Genomic DNA, 24394 nt, shown 5'->3' with positions numbered 1-24394 from the left:
ACTCTGATAACCCACTAACTATTGGTTGGTCCTCTTGCTGAGTCGATTGTTACTGGCTGTGGTCTGAAGGTATGTGCCTACCACAAATTCCTATGTTGAAACCCTAGCTCAAGTGGCAGCACTAGCAGATGAGCCTTGGGGAGTGACAGGCCAGTGGGAGCAGCCCTTGTGAGCGGAATCAATGTTCCCATGAAGGAGGCCACCCTCCCACAAGCAGACCTGGCGGGGGGGAGTGCCACAGCCAAGCAAGCTCTCACCAGACCCCACGTCTGCTGGGGCCTTGACTTAGAGTTTCCAGCCTCCAGAACAATGAACAATAACTTCCTATTGTTAAAGTCCCTCAGACTGTGGCATTTTTGTTATAGTAGCCCCAAAAGTGTAAGACATTATTTTAAAACAACACCAAGACATACTACCAATGTCCCTGGAGTGTGGGGAGACTTCACCTATTAGTTCTATCATCCATTAAAGACAATGTTTATACTCTTCAAAGAGTCTAAAGCCAGGCATAGTGGCTCATGCCTGTAATCCCAGTGATTCCAAAGGCTGAGGAAGGAGGATCACAGGTTCAAGGCCAGCCTGGGCAACTTAGCAAGGACTTGTCTCAAAACAAAAATTAAAAAGAGCTGGGGATGGGGCTGGGATTGTGGCTCAGCGGTAGAGCACTCGCCTAGCACGGGCGGGACCTGGGTTCAATCCTCAGTACCACATAAAAATAAAGGCATTGTGTTGTGTCCATCTACACCTAGGAAATAAATATTAAAAAAAAAAAAAAAAAAAAGCTGGGGATGTAGGTAGGTGGCTGCCTAGCAGTGCAAGGCCTTGGGCTCCATCCCTATAACACACATAGTCTAGAGGCAGACACATTCGGCTGGTCAGGGTGGCTCTCAAGCCAAGCTCCTGCCCTCTGCCAGGTTCTGGAGCAGCCCCCCTGCCCTCCGCTGCTGCCATTGCCAGCTCTACCAGGGACTCCTGAGGACAGGAACAAGTGCCAACAGACGCATCCTGGAGGCAAGCTCAGGAGGCAGGGCTCTCCTCCCACCCCAGGGTGGCTGCTAGCCTCTGTGCGTGCTCTTGCGCTCTGTGGGTGGGAGGGCACAGCACAGCTTCTGCTACAGGGAAATCATCTGTCTATCCCGCAGAGTGCGGATCATCAAGGGATTTGCGGACAGCCAGGCTGGTCCATGGCAGAGCCAGAAGTGCCCTTCTTTTGTATCCTAGCCCAGGGCCTACTCTGCCCAGCCCAGCCTTCGAAGTCCAGAACAGTGTCCCCGCCCTGGCCACAGGCAGACGCCAGCATCATGTCCCCGGGGGGCACAAACCCAGTGGGCTGCAGCCTTGCGGTGCCCCCACCCCCATCCCAGGAAGAGATGGTGAGCTGTAGGCAGGGCTGAGAAGCTTGGGTGTGGGGTCTCCACTCCACCAGAGCACTCAGGAGTTGTGCCAGCACCCAACCTCAGCGAGTGACAGCAATGGGAGCAACAGAAGGCAGCTGGGGCGGGGCTATGTTTGCAACTCCTGAGGGCCAGGTGTCCTGCTCTCTGTGTGCCTAGTCTGCAGGACCGGCTGGGTTGCTGGACCGTCCTCCAGCCAGTGAGAAAGTGTGGTCAGGAATATTCAGTGGCTTGCACCAGGTTCCAAACCCTGAGCCTTGAATAGCTGTACCATGCTGGGGGCCTTTAACTGTGGCACAAAGGAGTCACCTGGGAGCCTTTACAACACCCAGCCCCACCAAATCAGAAGGGGATCCTGTTGCTCAGCACAACAACCCCTCCAGCCCAGAGCTGGGAACCGCCACATCACACTGCACAGAAGCAGTCCCATCCAGCAGGAGCTTAGCGGGTCAGCCTGCACTGCACGTCTGCTGTGACGCTGACATGGCCGTGGGGCAGCCGCAATGTGAGCCCCGGCCACACACCTATAAGAAGCAGAGCGAGGCCAGTACCTGCCAGTCGAGAGGCATGACTGCAGCCGCTGTGCCTGGAAGGACCTCGGCGTCCTGCTGTCTGTGGAGCCTCCTACGACCAGAGAAGAGTGCACAAGAGTCAGAATGACCAGCTGGGAAGCCACCACAAGAGGGTCCTTGCCAACAGGCAGTGCTCCTCCACCTAGCTCTAATTTCTCAACCTGTAGCACAGATGGCACTAGGATGGTGGACCGAGGGTCAGATGAGTCACACTGGGAAACTGCCAGCAGTGGGGTCACGTGAGGGCACTTTCCTCTACACCAACCTCAGCCAGTGCAAGGGCCTTCACCTGCCAACGGTGCAGAGGAGAACCAGCCTCCTCGGGCTTCACCCTCTACCAGACAGGAACAAGACTCTGAGGGCGGCTCAGCCCGCCGCCTCTGCCAGGCCACGACTCCCTGCACTGGTAGAAACGTGGGTGGAGGCCAGGCAAGCCCAGCAAGTCCCTATATACCTTAATTTTCCTGAGCTGTGGCATCGCTGGGATAATAACATGTCACACCATCTATGTGCTATTGCACAGTTGCGGGAAACAGCGGGTCAGAGGAAAAGGGTTCCTGCCACTGCGGCCTCATCTCAGGCAGGTGATGGTAGCCTCTGCTGTTGCCTGGGCCCCTGCCCTTGCCCAGGGGGAATCTTCTGGAAGTCAGCTTAATCCCTGCCTAAACCCCTCTGCACTGAGACTGAACCCTGGGGTCACAAACTCTTCCTGAGTTAGCCTGAGCCACCTCTCTGCTTGGTCTCTTTCATGTCCCCTATGCACCAACCTGAGGGAGGCTGCTGGCTGCTGTTCAGTCAGCACTCTCCTCCTCACATTCAGAAATTTTAGCTGGGCACACAATGAAAACATGGACTCTTCACCTCCTTTGCAGGAAGTGTGGTCATGTGACTGAGTCCTGATCAATGGGACATAAATGGAAATGACAGGCAACCTGCAGTAAGTACTGTATCTTTGAAAGATAGGGGTATGTTCTTCACCTAGGATATCTTCCCACTAGCTGGAAAGAGGGCTGGAGCTAGTACAGCCATAGTGGACCATGAGGAGGAGAAGCTAATCATGGCAAAACAAGATGGAAGAGGCCTGAGCCCCTCAACAGAACAGCTCATTCTCATACACAGGAGGTGTTCGGGAGTTGAAGGCACCTGTACTGACTAGCAGTGCCAGTAACTTCAAAGTATCTGTGAAAGCTAACAGGATCAAAATGGGGTCGCTTGTGCAACCCTAACAAAAAACAATCAAGTCCAGTCCCTGAGGCTGCCAAGGAAGGGCTCTCACATGTACCTCAGAGCACTACTGCAGGGCCCTGCAGGCCGCCAGACCAGGGGCCACACAGCCTCCCACAAAAAGCTCAGCTGCAAGGACTCTGCAGCTCCTCCACCCTTGGGACTGAGGACACTGCTTCAAGATGCCTGCGGCGTGCTCCTGGGTTATCAATACCTAAATAGAACAAAGGGGACCTGGGAATGTCCCTCAGCCCGGCCTCCTTGGTGTGCCCGTAGCCCCGCAGGGCATGCGTGTCCCACTGCAGTGCCTGTCACTCCCAGATCACCCTCATGCTCTGGGGAGCCTCTCACTGTCCGGTAGGGGGACAGTTCTGGTGTCCAGAAGGGGACCTGAAGCTGACACACTTTTAGAGGGGACTGGGGAGCCGGCAGGCAGCCCCCTCCCTCCTGCCTGCTAAGCCCTCTCTCAGCAGGCCCTCGTCCTGGTGGCAGCTCCCTGTGGATCGGGATTGGAGCAGCTGCTTACACACAGGACTCGCACCCTCTGTGGGTTCCAGCAGGCGGTCTCTTCTGGAGAGCCCTTCCTGAGGGAACACTGTCGTGTGAGCACATTTCCACAGACCTCACACTGCGAGGACTTCACATTTCTTCTGTTAATTCTCTCTGTGCTGCACACCAAGTGCACTGTTTTCTTTATCTGCAGGCCGAGTTTGAAATTTCCTGTGAGCACCTATATTCTGGCTTACCTGGGCCTGGCCTCATGTGTCTCTAAATAACGTGACTCTCCTCTTTTCCGGTTTCTGAAAACTTTTTTTTAATGTACGCATGTGTTTACTCATTTATTTTTAAGTGGTGCTGAGGATGGAACCCAGGGCCTCGATGTGCTAGGCGAGCGCTCTACCACTGAGCCACTGAAAACTTTCTGGGAGCAAAAACAACAATTTAAATGGAGGGCCCAGGACTGCCACTTAAAAGCCACAAGGATGGCTGTCACCATCTTCACCCAAGACAAAGAAAGTCTCAGCAGGAAGTCTGCCTGTCACAGACAGCCCTGATGGCCACCAGAGTGCCCACCAGTCTCCGGACCAGGGCACAGCAGCCTCAGGTCCAGGCACTCTGCCTGGTGAGTTAAACAAGAGCCCCCGCCCCACGTGGGCGGCCTGTACCTGGCCTTCTTTGACAGGGCTCCCAGGGTTTCCTCTGCTTTTGGAGACTGGTAGGAAACAAAAGGGGACTAAGGTGCAAAGAAGGTCCCCCCCCCCAGGGGGGACCCAGCCAGCAACCTTAGGACACATTCTCAGCATGGGTTTTTTTTTCATCCACTGCCGAACTGCAGATGCAAGCTCCACACCCCGGGAGGCTTTGACCTCTGCCTCTTAGCTTCACCTATTTTGAATCTGCTGACTTTCTCACTTATATTACGATGAAGAAAACTGAAATGAAGCCAGGACAAGGCCTGCTTAGCAGTTTTCTCAGAATATTTCAGCTGAGATAGCAAGACAAAACTAAAACAAAACAAATCTTCAAATCAATGGTCTTGTCATTTGTGGCAGCTCTGTGGCAACCCACACACTAAGAACCATTCCTTTTTGAAATGAAAATGTGGCTGATGATGGTTTAGGAAAAGTTCTGCCCTTTTTAAACCAACCTAATGACTTGGTCAACACCTTAAGCTATGTCCAGCATAAAAATTGTTTTGTCTACCACACCAGCCAGGAAAAAACCAAAAAGTTACAAATAATCTTCTAAGAACAATTTTTTGAAATTCTTCTCACTGGCTTCCAGTAGTCCAGCAGAGCAGACTGGCCAGCAAGAGGAGGTGTCCCTCCATTTAAGGCTGCCTGGAGGTTGTTACTGCAGCCACCCCAAGCCAAGCGTCAGCACCCGGGTGTCCCCCTCTAAACAAAAGCTGACCAGAGAAAAGGGAGGACCTTTCTAAAATCATGCTGCCCTGGGGACTCTGTTACCAAGATCTGGCCTGCGCCTTCCTGGCCAACAGAAACTCCTTTAGCCACTGAGCGGGTGACCTTCACTTGTCCCAATTTGTTAGAAATATAATTGATTCAAATGTCTTTTCACAAAGTGGTGCGTTTACTATATTTTTATATTTTCCACTTACATATTTATAATACTTTATACTTAGATATTTACTGTATTTTCCTGTCATGACTCAAATTCTAAACTGGGAGGATAAGCTCTTGCTCCTGTATGCTCTTGCTCCACACGTGTGCAAGTGGCCCGTGGTTTCTGCATGGTGAAATCCTGGAGGAATTCCAGCCAGGTGGCTCACATGAATTCACTGCTGGAGGAATGAACCCGATGTCTTCTGCTCCACAGGACCACAGTCAACCTTTCAAATACAAGTTGGTTTAAAGTTTGCTGGTAAATAGAAACGAGGGTATCCTCAGAACCCTGGGCTCGCTCCTGTCTGGCTGCTGGCAGGCAGGGTCTGCTGATCCGTCAGATGCTCAGGATCCTTGGAGTCCACGTCTGACTGAGAACCAACATGCAGAGGGAAGTGCAAGGCAGAGCCCGCGCATCCTGTCTGTCAGGGGGGCGACTTGTTATTGTTTTAAGGAGGAAATAATGACTCCGTTTGTCTAATAACGTAGGTTTTATGAGTAATCTAGGTATAATTATTAAAAAATAAATTAGGTGAATATAATTGGTTTAGTGTTTATAAGTGAAATTTGATGTAAGTCTTAATATTAAATTGAGTAACATATTTACAAAACATCTGAGTCATTTCTAAGTAAGCTAAAATATAGAAACATCAACTGCTAAATGTAAATTCAACTTTGGTTTCTTAAATTCCATATAAAAATAATTTATGCATTTGTATCTATTTATAAGAAGGTCCTATTCCACATTTAAAATCTTTTTTCTAGGACAAAGCCCGTGTTTCCAGAAGTGACCAAGCATGTTCTCATAAGCCATTCGCCTATGGCGAGCAGTTAAAGACAGATGTCCTCCTGAGATTCTCTAGAGATTAAGGTCACTAGGACTTGAAAATTCTAATTAACATATGGAATTCTATATGCAAAGCACATGAGGAAATTAAAATGTTTTCAATAAAACTACAAAAAATATACATTTTTTTATAAGGAGTAATTTTTTTATCTAAATCTGGAGATATTTTAAAGGATTGTTCCAAAATATAAATTTTAGAAAGGAAATAAGAACAAGGTAGAAAGGAACTAGGAAGTAGAAGATGAGAACTTATGAAGAAAAAGGTAAGGAAAGTGACAAGAAATGGAATGTTAGGTGTATGAGGAAGAATTTGTGAGACAGGATAAGATTTTTGTCCCTAAAGTAGCATTGGATTGTTCCAGAAGGAAGGGAGTACAAAGGCAGGACAGGATACATTGAAGCAGTTCATAAAGGCAGGTCGTGGAAGGTCTGTGAAGAGCCAATCTTAGGGGATCTCTGTGGGACCAAGTTGGCTAGAATTCAAAGAAAGCCATGTGTAAGTTTTTCCAAAAACTGAGCATAAACACACTGATGTAAGACCAGAATCTAACAATTCTGCATCTCTAAAGCAGCACGTTTTTCTTGAAATAGTCATCTGCTCGCAGTCAGAACTTACAGCTTTTGACTCTGGCGCTGTGGTCTGCCCGGCAGCTTCTCCTCCCTGGCTTCCATATAACTGGGGCATTCCGAGGACTCCAGTCAGCCCCACAAGCTGCCTGCCAATTCTGACCCTGCTCTGTGGCCTGACCTAAAATGCTTGTCTAGGCCTAGAACAATGGGATTTTCCACTCAAGGCTCTTCTTGATGTATCTGAAGTGCTCCATGAAAACAGAAAATCTCAGGTGCTGCTTCTGTTCCCCAGAGGCTGCTGTCCCTGTACACAGCTCCTTCAGCATGAGGCCTGCCTCTGCCCCTGGACGCCTCTGCACAGCTAATCACACTGACTGGGCCCGTCAGCTGGATTCCTCGTTGTGTGACCGGCCTCCCCTCAGGAGCAACTGCCACACAGGGCTTCTCTTGACCCTTTGGAAGCTGGCCCAGGAAGCAAAGACTTGCTGTGTCCAGGTGATTTCTTATGCCTTAGTTTTGGTTACTTAGGGAAACAGTCATTAACAGGATAAATTTTTTTTGTTTTTCTTTTTAACATCTATTTCCTTTTCAGTTCTTTGATCACTTTGTTTATAATGTGATCACTTTATAACTAGCTAAATCATCCTGGTTAAATGATCTGTAATCTTATTTTGACATTTTTGGCATATTTCCTGGGATCAAAGTCCTAAATTAAATCTTTTTTACTTTGGTTTTCCAGCTGGACCCCTTGAGATCCTCAACCGTTCTCTCTGATTTTGCAGATGTAATGAACTAGCTGGGGGTTCCTGGTATGTAGGATTGTATGGGAAGCACCATCAAATAATCAAGCGATCGTGAGCCTTCTTTACTTGGATTGTAAGGCTGTGTGACTGGTGTGACAGCGCCACTTCAGTAACTGAATCTCCCCATGGAATGCCAAACTCTCCTCAGAGGTGTGTCTTGTGTCAGCCACAGTTTTGATTCTTCTCTAAAAGCATTTGCCATCACATCCATGGAACAGTGACAAGTTCTCTTGAAAAGAGGTTTTTGGTAACTGTAAGGTCAACAGACTACACAGAAATTCCCAGAACCCTAAAAAAGGGAGTGATAGTTCATGAAACTGCTCAGGAGGACGAGACAGAATAGGAGCTAACTGCTTGAGTCGGCACGAACTGAGTCTCCGGCTTTACCTGTCATTTACTTGACATCTTGTTGGATTTTTACCTAAATGTTTTTATTTTCTAGATTTAAAGAAACAACTTCTCAAGCTATCTAGTTTTGATAAAATAAACGTTTGTTAACAAAGTTGGGATGATTATGTACTCTTTTTCTCCCTACTCGATTCCTCCCAAATTCAAACACTATTCATATTTTAAGGCAAATGGTTATTTGCACAAGTTCAGGAAGGATTTGCTCCATCACAGGACATCCTGGGGGATGCTGGCACATGTGAAAATACCCATGGTATGCCTGGAGTCAGGGTCTGCAACCTTGCATGAGCGAGAGTGAACTGTCACTTCCTGGCAGGCTCTGGAGTCTCGGGACACAAGAGATGGTGTGACACAGGTGAAGATCTAGTGTCTGCCTTGGTTTGCCTTCTAGGCTCAAGAAATCTCTAACTCTGAGATTACTGTATAGTAAACCACTCTTCTGGCCACAGGAAACAGCAGAGCCAGAACTAAACTCCTTTTGCAAAGAAATTGTTTTTTTCTGTTATCTTTAGTTAAAAAAAAAAAAAAGTATTACTCTAGAGAGAAAAATTATGTTTCTAAAGAAAAACTACAGCACGCCTGTTATGGAACAGGCTCTGCTCATTGTCCTCAGGCTTCTGTCTACCTGGAGACCAGACTGGGTCCTGAATTCTTCTAGGTTCCTCTGATCCAGTTTTCTCCTGGAGTCACTAAGAATAGGACTGAACTTTTCCCACAGCCCCATGAGCAGAAGCTGGACAACCTGCTGTGAATTCTAAGGACGAGCCCAGGCCTGATATGCGGGCAGCTCAGAAAGTGCCAAACTGCTGGGGCCACAACCAGAGACATTCAGGCCATACTCTGGGCCAGAAACTGATGTCACAGTTCAACTCATATCAAAATTAGACAAAATAAGATGCTTGCCCTTGTTATTTGTTATTTATGCTCAGCTCTTTCTCACTTGTCAGGACAACGATGTAGTTAAAATCTCATATTCTATAGCCACTGCTGGCAACTTGACAGGACCTACCCGAGGAGCCCTCTGTCCACCTGGTAACTCTGACAGTATCCCCTGCACGACTTTTTGTTGCACCCGCAGCCCTCTTTACAACATTCTCTCAGTTCAGCCCCATCCTAGTTGAATCTCTCTGTTATTTATGGGCTAAATAAGAAAATGTCTGTTACAGTTAATGCTTTGTGTTGGACCTGGAAACTGAGGCCTGACCACAGATGGCAAGACAGTCAGTTCCCTGATCCGGGAGGGCTGACCTGGTCGCCTCCGTTCTGGTTCAAGCCCCGGTGCAGACTGGACTTGCTGTGCTCTTGTTACCATCTTCCTTCTGGACTGTGCCTTTAGCAACTGCTAAAGGCTCAACTCCTGGCAAAACGATGCTGCTAGTGCCTGGAGCCAGCCAGTGCCCCCGGGCAGAACAGAGAGGTCCATTCACCAGCCCTGCTGGAGGCACCTGGTGGGCAGGACCCAGAAGACAGGGTAGCCTTGCTGTTGGAGGAACAGTGACTGGAGCTCTGGGAAGGCTAAGGTGCTGGGATTTGAGGGGCAAAGGGCTGGAGAGGAGGGAGCTACAGAGAACTCTAGAGTCACAGGGCAGGGCGGGTGCCCCACTGGGAGCTAAGGGTGGAGCCAGCAGAGCATGGTACATCAGCAGAGGCCATGGCTAGGCCACTGGACCACTGCAGGCACCAGCGCCTTTCCAGACCCGCCCCAGAAGGGCCTCAAAGGAAGCCTGGGAGGGGGATCAGGTTAGTCTGCACATTCACTGCTGCCAAGCCGAAGCTCAGCTCCTCAAAGACGTACAACTGATGACATGAGCCATGAAAAATGAGACCATCACCAGGAGAAAGGTCTGTGGGACAGACCCCCAAACGATAGGGAAGACGGGATAAGAAGAAAGATTTCAAAACAACCATTTTAAATACATTCAAGGAGTTAAAGGAAAATGTAAGGGCTGGGGATGTGGCTTAAGCAGTAGCGCGCTCGCCTGGCATGCATGTGGCCCGCGTTCGATCCTCAGCACCACATACCAACAAATATGTTGTGTCCGCCGAAAACTAAAACATAAAAGTATTAAAAAATAATTCTCAAAAAAAAAAAAAGAAAGAAAAAGAAAATGTAAGTATCACAAGAACCGGAGAAACTCTAACGTTGGAAATGAAAACTGACCTGGATGAGCTTAACAGCAGATTAGATCCTGCAGAACACAATAAAAGGAGGAATCCGGGGCTGCAGACATAGCTCAGTTGATAGAGTACCTGCCCCGCATGCACAAGGCCCTGGGTTCAATTCCCAGCACCACAAAAAAATAAAACAAAAACAATCAAGACTGAAGCAATAGAAAACAAGGTTGGAAAAACCAAGACCCCCAGAGATCTAAGCAACACCATCACACATCACAGAAGGAGCTCAGACATCCACGCAGGCTGCAGAGGATGCCATGAGGAGGAACTGTGGGAACAGCGTGTCCCACACGAGAACCAAGGCTAGAGAACCCCAAGCCAGGTCACTGAGCCAACGCGAGTGGCAGACGGTGGAGCCCTCCCTGAGGGCTACAGAGCAAGGAAGCAAGAGCGCCACCATCCAGAATAATGTTTCAAAACTTAGGAGTTCTTCAGTATTTTAAAACACATTAAATTTTATCTATTACTTACCAGTAGAAAACTTAGGCCTTTCAGACGGATTTGAAGGGCTGGGCATGACCTTCGTCTTGGAATTTAAACAAGAAGCTTGCCTTCTTATACTTCCAATTTTATTTGGTTGAGAAGAGGATGACATGGAGTTAGAGTCCAGCCTTGGACCTCCACTTCTTGGGGTCTGCGGCAGGGCAAGAGGTGCTGTGCTGGGAGCCCGGGGTTGCCCGTCCATGGACTCAGCAGTGTTGGCCCTCCTTGCTGGCCTGCAGGATGCCCCTGTGGGGGCTGTTGGCAAAGATGGGCACGGCATGGCCAGTGCCATTCTGGCTGGCTTGCCAGTGCTTGGCAGAGGCCGGGAGCTGCTGCCGGGATCACCTGCAAGTTCACCTGCTTCAGGTGCAAGAGGAGACACGGGAACATCACATTGTTTAATAAGCACGATAAATGTACCCAAAGCCCATTCCTGGAAGGCCAACTGCACTTTTTAAAGTGTAGCCCTCACACCTCTGTATGAGGAACACATGTAGATTTGGGGGCCGTAACTCACACCCCGAGATGGCTGCTGTTGGTCCAACTTTTGACCTTTCACCATGTCTCAACAGAATAGTGGTGCTGGTGAGGGAATCAGTGGAGCAAGATACAGCTCAAAACACCTTGCATAGTGGCCAAGGGCTTCTGTTTTCAGAAAGTGTACATGTGCCACAGAAGAGCCAGGCACCTAGCAGGGTACTTCCCAGTCACCTTGGTTGTAAAAGTCAGGACGCGTCTCTACTGACTTTGTTTGGACAGTGCTGGGGATTGAATCCAGAACCTCACATAAGTACTCCACACTCAGCTACACCCCCAGCCCTTTTAATTTTTTTGAGACAAGGTCTTACTAATTTTCTGAGGCTGGCCTCAAATTTTCGATCCTTCTGTCTCAACCTCCTGATTAGCTGGGATTACAGGTGTGCCCATGTGTTTGTCAATTTTCTTGTAATCACCGAATGGCAGGGTCCAGATTCTAAACACGATTGCTCTGACTCAAGAGATCATACTTTTCATGTCTCATGAACAAAACCCTCAGTGGACTCTGGCCAGATTCTACACTGCAAATATAACATGAAAAGGATTTAGTTCTCAAGAGCAGAAAAAAGATGCTTTTCCTGCCGCCTACAAGTAATTCTGCCCTTTACCACTAGATGGCAGCCTTGGCTCAGCAAGATAAACAGGGAGCCTGAATGTGAACAGTGTGACAGGAGGGATTCAAATCCGTGAAGAAATCACAGGGGACACCTGCCCCAAATGACAGGACAGTCATGTCTTAACATGGGTGTCTGACTACTTGAACACGAGGCTGGAACAAGCACCCTTCTGCATCTCAGCATTGAAACGTGCACGTTTCAAGAGCCACCCATCTCCTTACTGGAGGGAAGCACCCCAGGGCAGGGATGGAGCTGTCTTCCCCGCTAGCCTAGCCACAGCCCAGAGCAAGCCCTCCACAGCCTCCTGTTGAGCCAGGACACAAAAACAGTCTCAGCCTAATGGACAGGGGGTGGCTGGCTGTCCACGCCTCATCTGGCTAGTGGGTCTGAGCATGGGCCGCCGGCTGCTCACCTTTACCTGCTGCTGGAGATGCACACACACTGGATGTCCTGCTGGAAACAGACCCTGAAGAAGAGGACTTCCTTGTAAGACTGCCAGTATAGCCAGGTAGCTTTAATAGTGTCTTCTTTAGCCCCCACAGAGACAAAATGTTAAAGAACAGAATCAGCAAAGATTTCATTATCCATCCATACTTACTTCTGCCAAAGTAGGCTTTTAAAATAATTTGTAACACTTTAATGATTATCATCTTTAATTTGGTAATGGTATCCATGGAGGATCATCCCCAGGACCCTGCAAATACCAAAACCCACAGATGTTCAAGTTCCTTATATAAAGTAGCATAGTATTTGCACATAACCTACACATGTCTCCTTACCTTTAAGCCACCTCCAGGTGACTTACAGTGCCTAATGTGAAGTGAACAATGGTGACACTGCATTGTTTAGGGGACCATGACAAGAGGAAACGCCAGCACGTGTCCAGCACAGATGCAGCTTTTGTCCTGAGTGTGCTCACTGTGCAGCTAGTGCACGCACACGAGTGGGGACCAAGGACATGGAGGCCGCTGTGCTTCTCCAACTGCAGTCTTCAAACCTTCGCTTGAGGAACATGTGAGGAAACTAACTGAAACGTAGATTTGTGGGCTCCACCTCATACCCCAAATTGGCTGTTGTTGGCCCAATTTGTGGCACTTTAAGAGGGAACACCAGTGATCTTGACACATGGATGGCTGTCTGATCAATACCAGAAAATAAATGGCAAAAGGTGGGAGTCTCCATGCCTTTGGAGAGCTGCAGCTCAAAACATCTCACCACGTCCTCTGCAGGGGCCTCGCAAGGGAGACAGGGGGCATCCCACCATTACTGAGATGGACCTTCCCCAGCACACAAGACTTTTTCACCAAGCTGCCTCTAGTGGACAATGTTTTCAACTTTCCTAATTTGACTTTAATCAAAAATCACACCCCTAATAAACAAAGTTGCCACCCTGTTCCCATGTATGGCACGTTACAGCCCCTGTGGCCCTGGCCGACTCACCTTACTAGGAACGGGGAGTGATCGCTTGCCTTGGCCCAGGTGGCTTCCGTGAGCTGGAAGGCTGACAGCATCCAGAGCCAAGCTGGGCTTGTCCAGGAGCACATCCCGGTGAGGCTGCTTTTCATTTAGGAGTTTCACCCTGGAAGGACTAGCTGGTCTCTCTGTCTTGGGCTGAAATTTTTAATTTGAAATAGGAGAACTAGGCATCCTCAACAAGATCCAGAGATGTTGAGGCTTCTCAAGTGACCCCCAGACCCTGCCCCTCCTCCCCAGATCCATCATGCTCCTCAATTCATCAGCTGGCGCAAAGGGGTGAGGTTCACGTCCTCCACCAAATGACTCTGCACACACTGACGATGACATGGCCTTCTTGTCAAAAACAGCATGAAGTAACCCCAGAGAGAGGAGATCTGCCAGAGCCATTCCTCAGTTGGGTCCTCACTTAAGGACAATAAACTGGCTCCAGCTATGCAGATTCTAAAATGCTGCACATCAAAGCTTATGATGAAGTTCACCTCTACCAGAAAAGCTACCCAACTTCAATAAATCTCATTCTAGTGCAGGAAGCCACTTCCTCGGACCAGATATCAAAAAATAAATTCCCAACATACTTAGGGACAAGGGCATTCAACTGCTCCAAGCTCACATAAACAGCAAGGAGATTAATAAGCCAGGAGCGGCAGATGCTCACAGTCACAAGGGTGCAGCATCTAAACACCCAAGTTACACTTCACATAACAAAACCACCATTATAAAGTCTACACTCGGTGGATTTTCATGTTTGAAATTCTCTACAACCATCAACGTAAGCTTGTTTTAGAACATATTCCCCTAAAAGAAACCCATATGTATTAGCAGCCACTATCCAGTCTCTTAGCCTCGCCAGTCTGGGGCAACCACCACCCACTGGCTTCTGCTATAATGTGCTCCTGATGGTCATTTCATCAAATGGTCAAACATATATGACCTTCTGCACCTGGCTTCTTTCACTAAACACGTATTCAAAAGTCATCTATATAAAGGCATGTATAGTACTGCAACTTTTTTTTTGTTTGTTTACTGGGGATTAAACCTAGCATGCTTAACCACTGAGCCACATCCCCAGCCCCTTTTATGTTTTTTATTTTCAGACAGTTCTCACTAAATTGCTTGGGGCCTGGCTAAATTGCTGAGCCTGGCTTTGAATTTGCAATCCTCCTGCCTCAGCCTCCCAGGCTGCTGGGATTACAGGCGTGTGCCACTGTGCCCAGCAGTACACCTTTTTATTGCCAAAAGAATTCCACTGTCTGAATATACATCATTTATCCACTGTCAGTTGATGGACTTGGGGTTGGCTCAGTTTTTTGGCCATTATAATAATGCTGCTGTGAATCTCTGCTCTGAATACACGTGTCTAGACCCACAAATCCTGCCCTATGTCCATCTGTGCTATACTCACAAACCCCTAAGGTCAGGTCTCTGATCATGGTCAGGAAGTCAGAGGATGGGTTTAAGAACGGGAAAGGGCATTTCTAGGCAGGTCCTCACAGTGGGTTCTGCACTCACCTAACCCTAAAGCAGCCCACAGTGTCATTCCCTATCACTGCTGCCCATGGCAGGGCAGCGCTGGGAAGAGCAGCAAGCCCTCAATAACCTGCCCTGCCAAGTCTCTGACCTCTCCTCCACAGGAGGAGCAAGAGGTGGATCAGACAGGCCAGAAAGCAGGCTGTGGTCTCCATCTGGCATACCCTTCTCCTGGCCATCCCTCTACAAGCCTCCCAGACCCTCAGTTCCCCAGAGTTAGCTGAACGTACCCCAGTGGCATATCCGTCAACTACCATTTCCCAGGACAGCTCTTCCCCACTCAGTGCCCAAGTGGAAAACAGCGTAAAGCTAAGTCACAGCCAAGGAGCATGTGGCTACTAAGTCACAGCCAAGCAGCATACCCAGTGGCCACCAAGTCACAGCCAAGGAGCATGCCCAGTGGCCACCCGAGGAGGGAACTTCTGGAAGAGGGTACCTGTTAAGACACATGCATCCTGGTGGTGGGACACCCAGTGCTGTGACAGAAGCCAGTGTGAAAGGCACTCTGAGGGCGTATTCCCAAGCATTCCGTGTCCCACTACTACTGTCTTCCCACCCCACACTCTGGACCTGAGATCTTGCGCCTCCAGGTCTCCATGCAGGGTGGGGTGGGAGGCTGAGAAGCAAGGAGTGCCTGGGTCCCCAGGGAAAGCCGCCGTGCCATGTGGTTTTGTCTACCTTCTCTAATGCAGAGGGAAGGGGCCGTCCTCTCACAAGTGAAGCTCGAGGCAGCTGCAGCTTGCTGGCAACCCTCTTTGGAGGCACTCCCTGATCCGGGGGGCGGACAGCACCTGGTTCCCCTGGCAGAGGACAAGAGGAGGAGGGCAGTCCCTGTGTCAGGACAGGGCCCACACGGGCAGAGGTGCTGGGCAGGGCCAGAGAGGAGGCTGGGAGCAGGGGCTCCCCCGAGGGTGGCAGCCCCTGAAAGGGGCTGTCTGACAGGTAGTATGTCTCTCTTTTAAGTGACTTGGGGCTCTTCTCCATTTCCTCTTCTTTCTCAAAGAGTTTCATTTTTAGTTTTGATTCCTGGATGAACTTCTCCACACCCTGGCTCCAGGAGCTCCCGGCCCCTGCAGCTGGGACCCCTTCTTCTCGGCTGTGGCTCTCCAGCTGCAGAGCCAGCAGGCGAGCCTCTCTGTACACTTCCACGAATTTCTCGGCCGAGAGGGGGCTCAAGGTGCAGGGACCATCAGATGCTGGCAAGGGAGGCTGTTGGGCAATCTGATGATTTAATTCCAAGCTGGCAGCGATACATCTTTCTCTATGCCCAACAGGCCCAAAAAAGACTTCATCATCTTCATTTGCACTATTTTTAAAGAAAAGGACTATTAATCATTCACAACACTGACACTCAAATCAAAGACTTTACTCAATGTGGTTGGGTCCCCAGCAAGGGAAGAAAACTCATTTGTTTACCTTGAAGAAGACAATGAGAGGTCGAAGTCGAATTTTTCATCGGCCAAAAGAATACCTGGGGGAACAATGTTGAATTATTTTAGGATTGAGGTGAAACAGGAAAATATTACCAATCTCTATAGCTATGAGGGCCATGAGGAAATTTCACCCCCCAAGTATAACCTATTGCTATTTTAATTTAGTGGTATTTTCATAGGGAGCTTATTTTTTCCATTTTCTTTTTTAAATTGCACCAGCAATTCTGGGTTTGCTAAACCACCCCAAAAGCACAAAGCCTTGTTTTTGTGATATAATCTAAAAATGCATTCACCAAATCATTCAGCTGGCTTTTCAAGATGAGCTAAGTCATTTTCAGGTATAGAACCACCAGTCTCAGCTCCCTTAGAATTAAATTCCCCCTCCCTTTTTTTTTTTTTTTTTTTTTTAGTACCAGGGATTCAACCCAGGGGTGCTTAACCACTGAGCTACATTCCCAGTCCTTTTTATTATTATTACTTGTTATTTGTTTTGAGACAGTGTCTCACTAAGTTGCTTAGGGCTTCACTAAGTTGCTGAGACTGGTTTTGAACTTGCAATCCTGCCTCAGTCTCCTGAGTTGCTGGATTACAGATGGCTAAATTCACCTCTTATAAACCACAAAATACCCATTCACCTTTCAACAATGAATTCAAATACAATTGAAATGCAGAGTAGAGACTCAAAAAGTACTTGTTGACACCATCACTCCTCGGAGTCCTTCCAGAACTGCCCATACTGCCATCACAGCCTCCACTGGCCCTGTCCTTCACCCAGCTCCCTCTAACAGACCCCAGGCTCTGGTCAGTGGGTCCCTCAGCTGGGGCACTGCTCCCCACCTCCAGCCCCCATGCCACAGCTCCCATAGCCCTTGCACCTGACCCCCACCTCTGGCTGCACTAGCTGGGCATTTGGGCTCTCTCTGGCCCCAGCAGGGCTCAGAGCTCCTCCAAGACAACAAATGTCTTATGTGCCCAAATTCCCCAATGTCCAGCTAAGGGCCTGGATGTTTAGCAAACAGTTACTGAAATGCACTGAACTGCTACTTCAGTAATTAAATATGCAGCATTTTCACAGACGTCTTATTTAATCTTAATAAACAATGCAGCATATTTAATAAAAACCCCGAGAATCTGAAAATACACTGGCATCCTACTTAAATCTTAGTTAAACAGTCCTAATTATCTAATCAAGGAAAAATATAGACAGGCTGGGGGTGTAGGCCAGTGGTAGAGCAAAATCTTAGCTCCTATGAGGCCCGGGGTTCAATCTCCAGCACCAAAGCATAAAGGAACTTAAAGAGCAATGGCCACCAGAGAGAAGTGAAAAGGTTCATAGGCTGGTTTGGTCAGCTTCTGGCACTATGCCTATGAACATGGCTGAAGCAGATCATTTTCCAGGAAAATATTTGGTTTTCTATTATACTTATCCAACATGATTTATAAACTGAGTCCAGAAGAAAGAAAGTAAATCCTAGTAGTTCAATTATCATAAAATAACTGGAGAAACATATTACAGGACTATCCTAAGGAAAAAAAACAAAAAACAACCCCAGCTGGTTTCACAGGATAATTCTATCAAAGCTCTGTAAGAGCATCTAACTCCAATACTATTTACATTGCTCCAGAAGACAATGAAATAAATCTGGTAACCTGCTTCTGTAAAGCAGGCACAGTGATACCAAAAAACCTGTGAAGGGGGCTGGGGCAGAGCACTTGCCTAGCACATGAGGCACTGGGCTCGATCCTCAGCACCACATAAAATAAATAAATAAATAAATAAGTGTGCTGTGTCCATCCACAATTAAAAATACTAAAACAAAAACAACAACAACTGTGAAGTTTGCTCAATAAAGGTAGCTGGAGACCAGTCTTACTGTGTCAACAAAAATGGTCCTCAACAGGAACAATAGCAGGAGAATCCAGCAGCACATTAAAGACTAATAATGCTTTACTTGACCAAACTCATTTCATTTCAGGAGGGTAACATGGTTTAATTCAACACAATGTTGCAATATAACCATTATATTACTAGAACTACAGAGTAAGCATATACTTTGAAGAGGCATATGCTAAAATGCAACATATACTCTTAAAGGGTCTTAATAAAAAGTAATAGATGTATTTAATCATACAAGGAAATTGTCATCTCAACCCAAAAGCTAAAATTAGGTTCAATGGGATAAAATCAAAAGTATTCCTTCTGGACTGGGGTTGTGGCTCAGTGGTAGAGCGCTTGCCTAGCAAATGTAAGGTACTGGGTTCGATTCTCAGCACCACATATAAATAAAGGTCCATCATCAATGAAAAAAAAATTAATAAAAAAAAGTATTCCTTCTAAGGCAATAGCAAATGTACCTTATCAGCTGGAATAGGTTAACTGCTGATATAACAAAGAATCCCCAAAGAATCCCCAAGCTCAACTGGCTGAACAATAAAGACATATTTCTCACTCAGACTATGTCTGCTAAGGGTAGGATGGACCCTGCTCCATGGCCTCCCCACTTCAGACCCTGGGCTGACTGAGCCTCCAACATCAGGACCACAGTTGGTTTCCATGACAGGGAGAAGAGGAAAGAACAAATTCCAAGCTGGTTCTTAAGGACATTTACCCAGAAGGGACACACAACACCACGTTCCCATTTCACTGGCCAAGCAAGTCACCTAAGCCAAATCTAAACTTCAAGTGGGTAAGAGGTATTATTTCATCACATACCCCCCCCAAATCCACAGAAATATTAACGAACTGTACCAGTGGCTACCATCTACATGTAAATCAGCACACAAGCCAGCATTAGGCTTAACAGAAAGCCACAGAAACAAGCCCATTAAAGCCAGGCACGAGGCAGTGTTGCCAGACCCCACAATTCTTAATGTTCTGGACACACTGACCAATATAAACAGATAAAGGAAAGAACATGGAGACAAAGTTTGAGGGTGCACCAATGCTACAGTTATAGACTCAGAAAATCAACTGAAAGCTATTATAAATAGTAAAAGGATAAAAGAACACTCCCAAGGACAAAATTCTTACATGGCAATCAATATCATTCACACACACAATGAACAGTTAGGAGACATAATGGGCAGAAAGTTTGATCCATATATCATAACATATCAGGACAAATTCCAAATAAATCAAAAACCAATTGAAAATTTAAAAAAGAAGCCTTAAAGGAGCAAGAGGAAATTGCTTTTTAATCTTGGAGTACTAAGGCCTAACTATGACACCAAACCATAAGCCTTAACATAAAAAAATTGATTTTCAAATATATAAAAATCTATAAAATCTCAAAATGGCAAAAATCACCATGAGCAAAGTTAAAAGGAACAAGAAGCAGAAACAAAGCTATTTGCAACTTATCTCACAAAGGGTTAATTTATAAGAATACCTACAAATTGCTAAGAATACAACTAACAACCTAATGGAAAAATGGAAACAAATTTCACAGAAAATGAATAAAAATGTTCTTAAATACAACAAAAAGTTCAGTCTCACTCAAAAGAAACTGGAAAAGAAACCTTCCCTAAGGCTTGACTTTTCACCTGTTAGACTGGCAAAAAGCAAAAAGTTTGATGGACTGTAGGCAAAACTGCACGGAAAGAGACAATTCCTAGACGCTTTGTGCAAGGCAAAGTTTGCCGCAGCTTTGTGGAGGGCCACCTGGCAGAAGTGTCACAGTAAAACTGCAATGCCCTTGGACCCAGCAAGCCCACTTCTGTGAATGTACTCATTTGTAACAGCAAGACAATAAGCATAGACTCAGTGTTCACCTAGCAGATGAATCAAATTGCAATTCATTCCTGCGATGGAACACTGCATAGGTACAAAAAAAATAACAACATGCCTTTTACACTGACACAACAATCATCAAGATAAATTAAGTGTGAAAAACAAGACGCAGGACAGGGTTCCATGTGCTCCACGAGAATATACTGGCACTGTCTACATATAGGCTGGCATTTGCACAAAGTGTCTCTAGCAGTGGGTACAAGACATTGATAACACCAATGACTTTTGGAAAAGGCAAGGAGGTGAACGGCTCTATTTCACTTTTTACAATCTCAACTTAGGAAATCGATTTTATAGGTCACTTCCAGAAACACTCTACTGTCTACTGTGGAAAAAAGTATGGTGGGCTAGAAGCCAGCCTCTTCCGGCCTGGGCTGCCTGACTCAAAAACTCTGCAGACTCAGGAGCTCCGACAAGCCACGTCATCCACCAGGTGCCAGGCAGATTCAGGACACACGGTATCGGCCCTCCAGCATGCACCAGGCAGCACAGTGAGAGGATAACACACAGAGGGGACACTCTAAGGAAATTAAATAAAGTGTTTGAGGAACTGGTCAGAGGTCAGTGGCTGCAGCAATGCTGAAGAGTAGAAGGTAAGCAGGTCAGATCCCGGGGGCCTGCAGCCAGGCACAGGGCCTTCGTTTTATTCAAGTGCAACATAAGGCTATGAAGTGTTTTCAGAGAGTGTTATAATCTAACTTGTGTTTTAAAGCATAAGGTTCCCTGGCTGCATGTACAGTGTGTCAGAAACAAAGCCGCAATTACAAATGCACAAACTAGCTGTTATGATTTAGACGAGCTCTCCCCCAAAAGTTCATGTGAGACAACGCAAGAATTCTCAGAAGTGAAATGATTGGGTCCTGAGAGCTGTAACCTAGTCCACAGATTAAGCCCCAGTTAAGGATTAGCTGGGTGTTAGCTGTAGGTAGGCAGGGTGCAGCTGGAGAGGTGGGTCACTGGGGGCGTGACGGCGGGGGGGGCTGTATTTCCACCCTGGTCAGTGGAGCCCTCTACTTCCTTGTTGTCCTCTGCTCCTTTTTTTAGCCTCACCTCAGGACCAGAGCTGGAGTCACCTGACTGTGGGCTGAACCTCTGAAACTGTGAGCCAAAACAAACTTTTCCTCCTCTAAGTGGTTCTTGTCTGGTGTTTTGGTCACAGCAGAGAAAAAGCTGACTAAAACACTGGACAAACAGGCGCAGACGAGATGAGTTGGTTGAGAACAGGGTAGTGGCATCTGAATGGAGGTGGAAAGAGAATGGATCCAAAATACATTCTTGGGGGGCTGGGGATGTGGCTCAAGCAGTAGCGCGCTCGCCTGGCATGTGTGCGGCCCGGGTTCAATCCTCAGCACCACATACCAACACAGATGTTGTGTCCGCCGAGAACTAAAAAAATAAATAAATATCAAAATTCTCTCTCTTTTTAAAAAGAAATACATTCTTAGGCTGGGGCTGTAGCTCAGTAGTAGAGCGCTTGTATGTGTGAGGCACTGGGTTCGAGCCTCAGCACCACATAAAAATAAAAATAAAGATATTGTGTTCATTTACAGCTAAAAAAAATAAAAATAAATACATTCTTAAGGTGGAAACCACAGTGATTGGTGATGAATGTGTGTGGAAGGTCTTAGCCTACACAGCTGGGTAAACAGAGGGGCCGTTTACTTTGCTGGGAAAGACGAACAAGAACCAGTGAAGACTGGGGTGTGGTGAGGGAGCACATTAGGTTTGAGGTGCCACAAATTCATGTGAAGGTGCCAAACAGGTGACTATCCAAGACCAGAGCCCAGAAGAGAGCTAAAATTGAGCATATCCACAAAGCAGACAGGGCAGAAACCCATGGGGTGACCACCTGGGAGAAAGTACAGAGAGGTCCCAGGTCAGGTCCAGGGGGATCAGCTTGTAAAGATGGCAGAGGAAGAGCAACCTGCAAAGAGATGCCAATTCACCAGGTCAGGGAGGAGAGGAAAAACAAGAGAGTCTTGGAAGTTTCCAGAAGGAAAGGAGGTGGGATGTCATTAGAAAGTTGGTTAATTAAATGTGCACAGAAAAATGACAAAAGAATTGGCAATGTGGAATTTTAGTAACTGATAATAGCAACTTGACTGGAGGGGTGTGGACCGAAGCTGGAATGGAAGGAGAAGGAACTTGGCTCTGAACAAGGAACAGCAGTGGAGAGGTAGGGGAGAAGATGCGAAGACAACGGAACATATTTGCGTGTGGATAATGAGTGTGATCTAATGGACAGGCAAAAACATGGAGGTGAAGAAGGGCAAAAGAAGGGGTGAAGCCCTTGAGGAGCAGTGGGGTTCAGTATGTAGTCAGAGGGACTGATTTGAAGGGAGGACACAACAGGAAGGAGCGAGTGCAGAGGAAACAGACAAGAAGAAGCAACAATGATTGGTAGGTAGTCTCTAGGGTTCCGCACAACAGTGATGCTGAGGGCACTGTCGTACCTAGTGCCCCTGCCTCACCTGAGTGTCCTGAGGAACAAAAGACAAAAGGATGTCAAAATGCTTTAAGAGGAAAAGAGGGTATAACCTTCACAGCTGGCCCACCGTCTGAATCCCCTGGCTTCCACATCTGTGGACACAGCCAACCTTGGATTGGAAATACTTGAATCCAATTGAGCCGGTCCTGAACCTGAAGACTTCTTTTTCTCGTCATTATTTCCTAATTCAGACTGATAACTACGGACACCGGTGGCATTTATGCTGTAGTGGACATGTTAAGTGGTCTAGAAATGACTGGGGGCGCTGGGAGGACACACCTCCGTTATATGCAAATACCATGTCATTTTACGGGAGCCTGGGCCTCCGGGGGTTTCCCCGAGGGCTGCTGAGGGGCAGCTGACCTTCCGTGGATGTCCTGCTCTCTCCTCTGATAACCACCAGACCAGAAGGGCACAAGGAAGCAGAGCAGCGGCCAGGCTCCCCGGCTAACACGGTCCCCGCGGTCCTAACCAGTCTTAGGAAACAGACGGCCAGCGACCAACGAGAAAACGTGCAGGTCACCGCACATACGTCTGCGCTGCGGGCCCGGCGGGGTCCTAGGCGGGCGAGGCCGCTGCTTCATGGGCAGCTGCCGGGGCGCGACCCGCCGGCCCCCCAGCGCCCGGAACCGCCGCGCTGGGCTCACCTTTCTCCCCGGCCGCGTCCATCTCGGCTTCCCGGGAGGAGCCTGCGGAGAAAGGGCGGCGGTGAACAGGGTCACGGGCCCACGGACTCTCGCCCTCGCCTGACCCTCGCTTCACCCTCGCCGGCCGCGGAAAACGAAGCCGCCCCGCCGAGGGTTTAAATGCAGCGCCGGGCGGAGCGGGGCGCCGATTGGTCGGTTTGAACAGGCTCGCCGCCCGGTGCACCCTGGGAGTTGAAGTCCGAGCACCGGAAGTGAGCCTAGCGCGCACGCGCACTGCTCCGCGCGCCGGCTTGGCTGCGCGCGGCGCGGACACTCCTGCCCGGAAGTCTGCGGACCTCCAGTTCCCGCCCCCGATTTCGCTTAAGCTACGGGGCGCTTGGGAAGGGCTAGGGAGACAAGGCTCGGGAAGGCGGGGTGGTCTGCAGCGTGGGAGGAGGGTGGCCTTCCCGACGCACTCCCCTTTTGCGTGTGCTGGCATCCCCGACGCCTCTGCATCCCGAGGCTCCCGCAGCATCCTGGGGCATCGATGTGCTGGGACCCTTTTACCTTTACTTTCCCGCCCTGAACCTCTGACCTTGGGCCCTCTTCCGAGTAGCATTCCTTGTGTTTCTCAGGATCTCACCTACCTGGAAAACAGTGTTGGTGACAGATCCACCCAGTTGCACACCCTTTGGGTGGCAAATGACCCTAAGCCAGCTTCAGGCCGGTTTTAGAAAGGAGGATTTCCTGGTTCCCAGAACAGGGAAGTCTGGGGGTGTCCTGCATAGAGGAAGTCTCAAAGGACAGTGGCTTGGACCTCCCATCCACCACTTCTTGGTTTTGCTCACGCGCCCCCACCGGTCTGGCCTTGTTGGGCCCACCAGCTACCTTCTCTGGGGTGGTGGCCAGTTAGTGTCACCTGCAGTAAATCTGGGATTGCAAGGGCTGGGCTTACTTGACTCACAAACAAAAGGGAAGACTATGGCAGGAGCTCCATGGTCCATATATCTTTGGCTCCACTCCTGCCTTGCCCTCTGCTGGTTAGATCCTTGCAGCCCTAAGGATGTCTGCTGGGGGAGGGGCGGTCCCTAACACCCACTCCAATGCACCTCTACTTATATCCTGTCAGCACCCAGAAGGGTCTCAGTAAACAGCACTGATGGTGAATAACTTGTTGCCAGCGTGACCTGTATCTTCCCTCCATTACTCCATTCCTCTCTGGCTCCCTCTTTCATCATTGGCCTGTCTGCTGTAGGCTCACTTCTTCCTTCCCCAAGTTGGGTTCTACTTCATTTATTTAT

General features: G+C 48.2%; 1 protein-coding gene across 1 annotated transcript in view; it reads right to left on the bottom strand.

The window, feature by feature from the left end:
- The window catches only part of GTSE1 (G2 and S-phase expressed 1), a 28701-nt gene extending 5493 nt beyond the window's left edge, over positions 1–23208 (bottom strand). The window contains exons 1-7 of the mRNA XM_081311431.1: positions 23115–23208; positions 16173–16227; positions 15435–16062; positions 13194–13364; positions 12166–12280; positions 10588–10959; positions 1946–2018 (exon numbers count right to left, since the gene is read on the bottom strand). Coding sequence (XP_081167557.1) covers positions 1946–2018; positions 10588–10959; positions 12166–12280; positions 13194–13364; positions 15435–16062; positions 16173–16227; positions 23115–23136 — 1436 coding nt within the window. The 5' untranslated portion in view covers positions 23137–23208. The remainder of the gene's footprint in view (positions 1–1945; positions 2019–10587; positions 10960–12165; positions 12281–13193; positions 13365–15434; positions 16063–16172; positions 16228–23114) is intronic.
- Positions 23209–24394: the final 1186 nt, after the last annotated feature.

Source organism: Spermophilus citellus (genome assembly GCF_964194105.1).
Source record: "Spermophilus citellus genome assembly, chromosome: 10".
Taxonomy (NCBI): domain Eukaryota; kingdom Metazoa; phylum Chordata; class Mammalia; order Rodentia; family Sciuridae; genus Spermophilus; species Spermophilus citellus.
The sequence above is the reverse complement of the archived record's forward strand: the minus strand, read 5'-3'. Positions and strand labels throughout refer to the sequence as shown.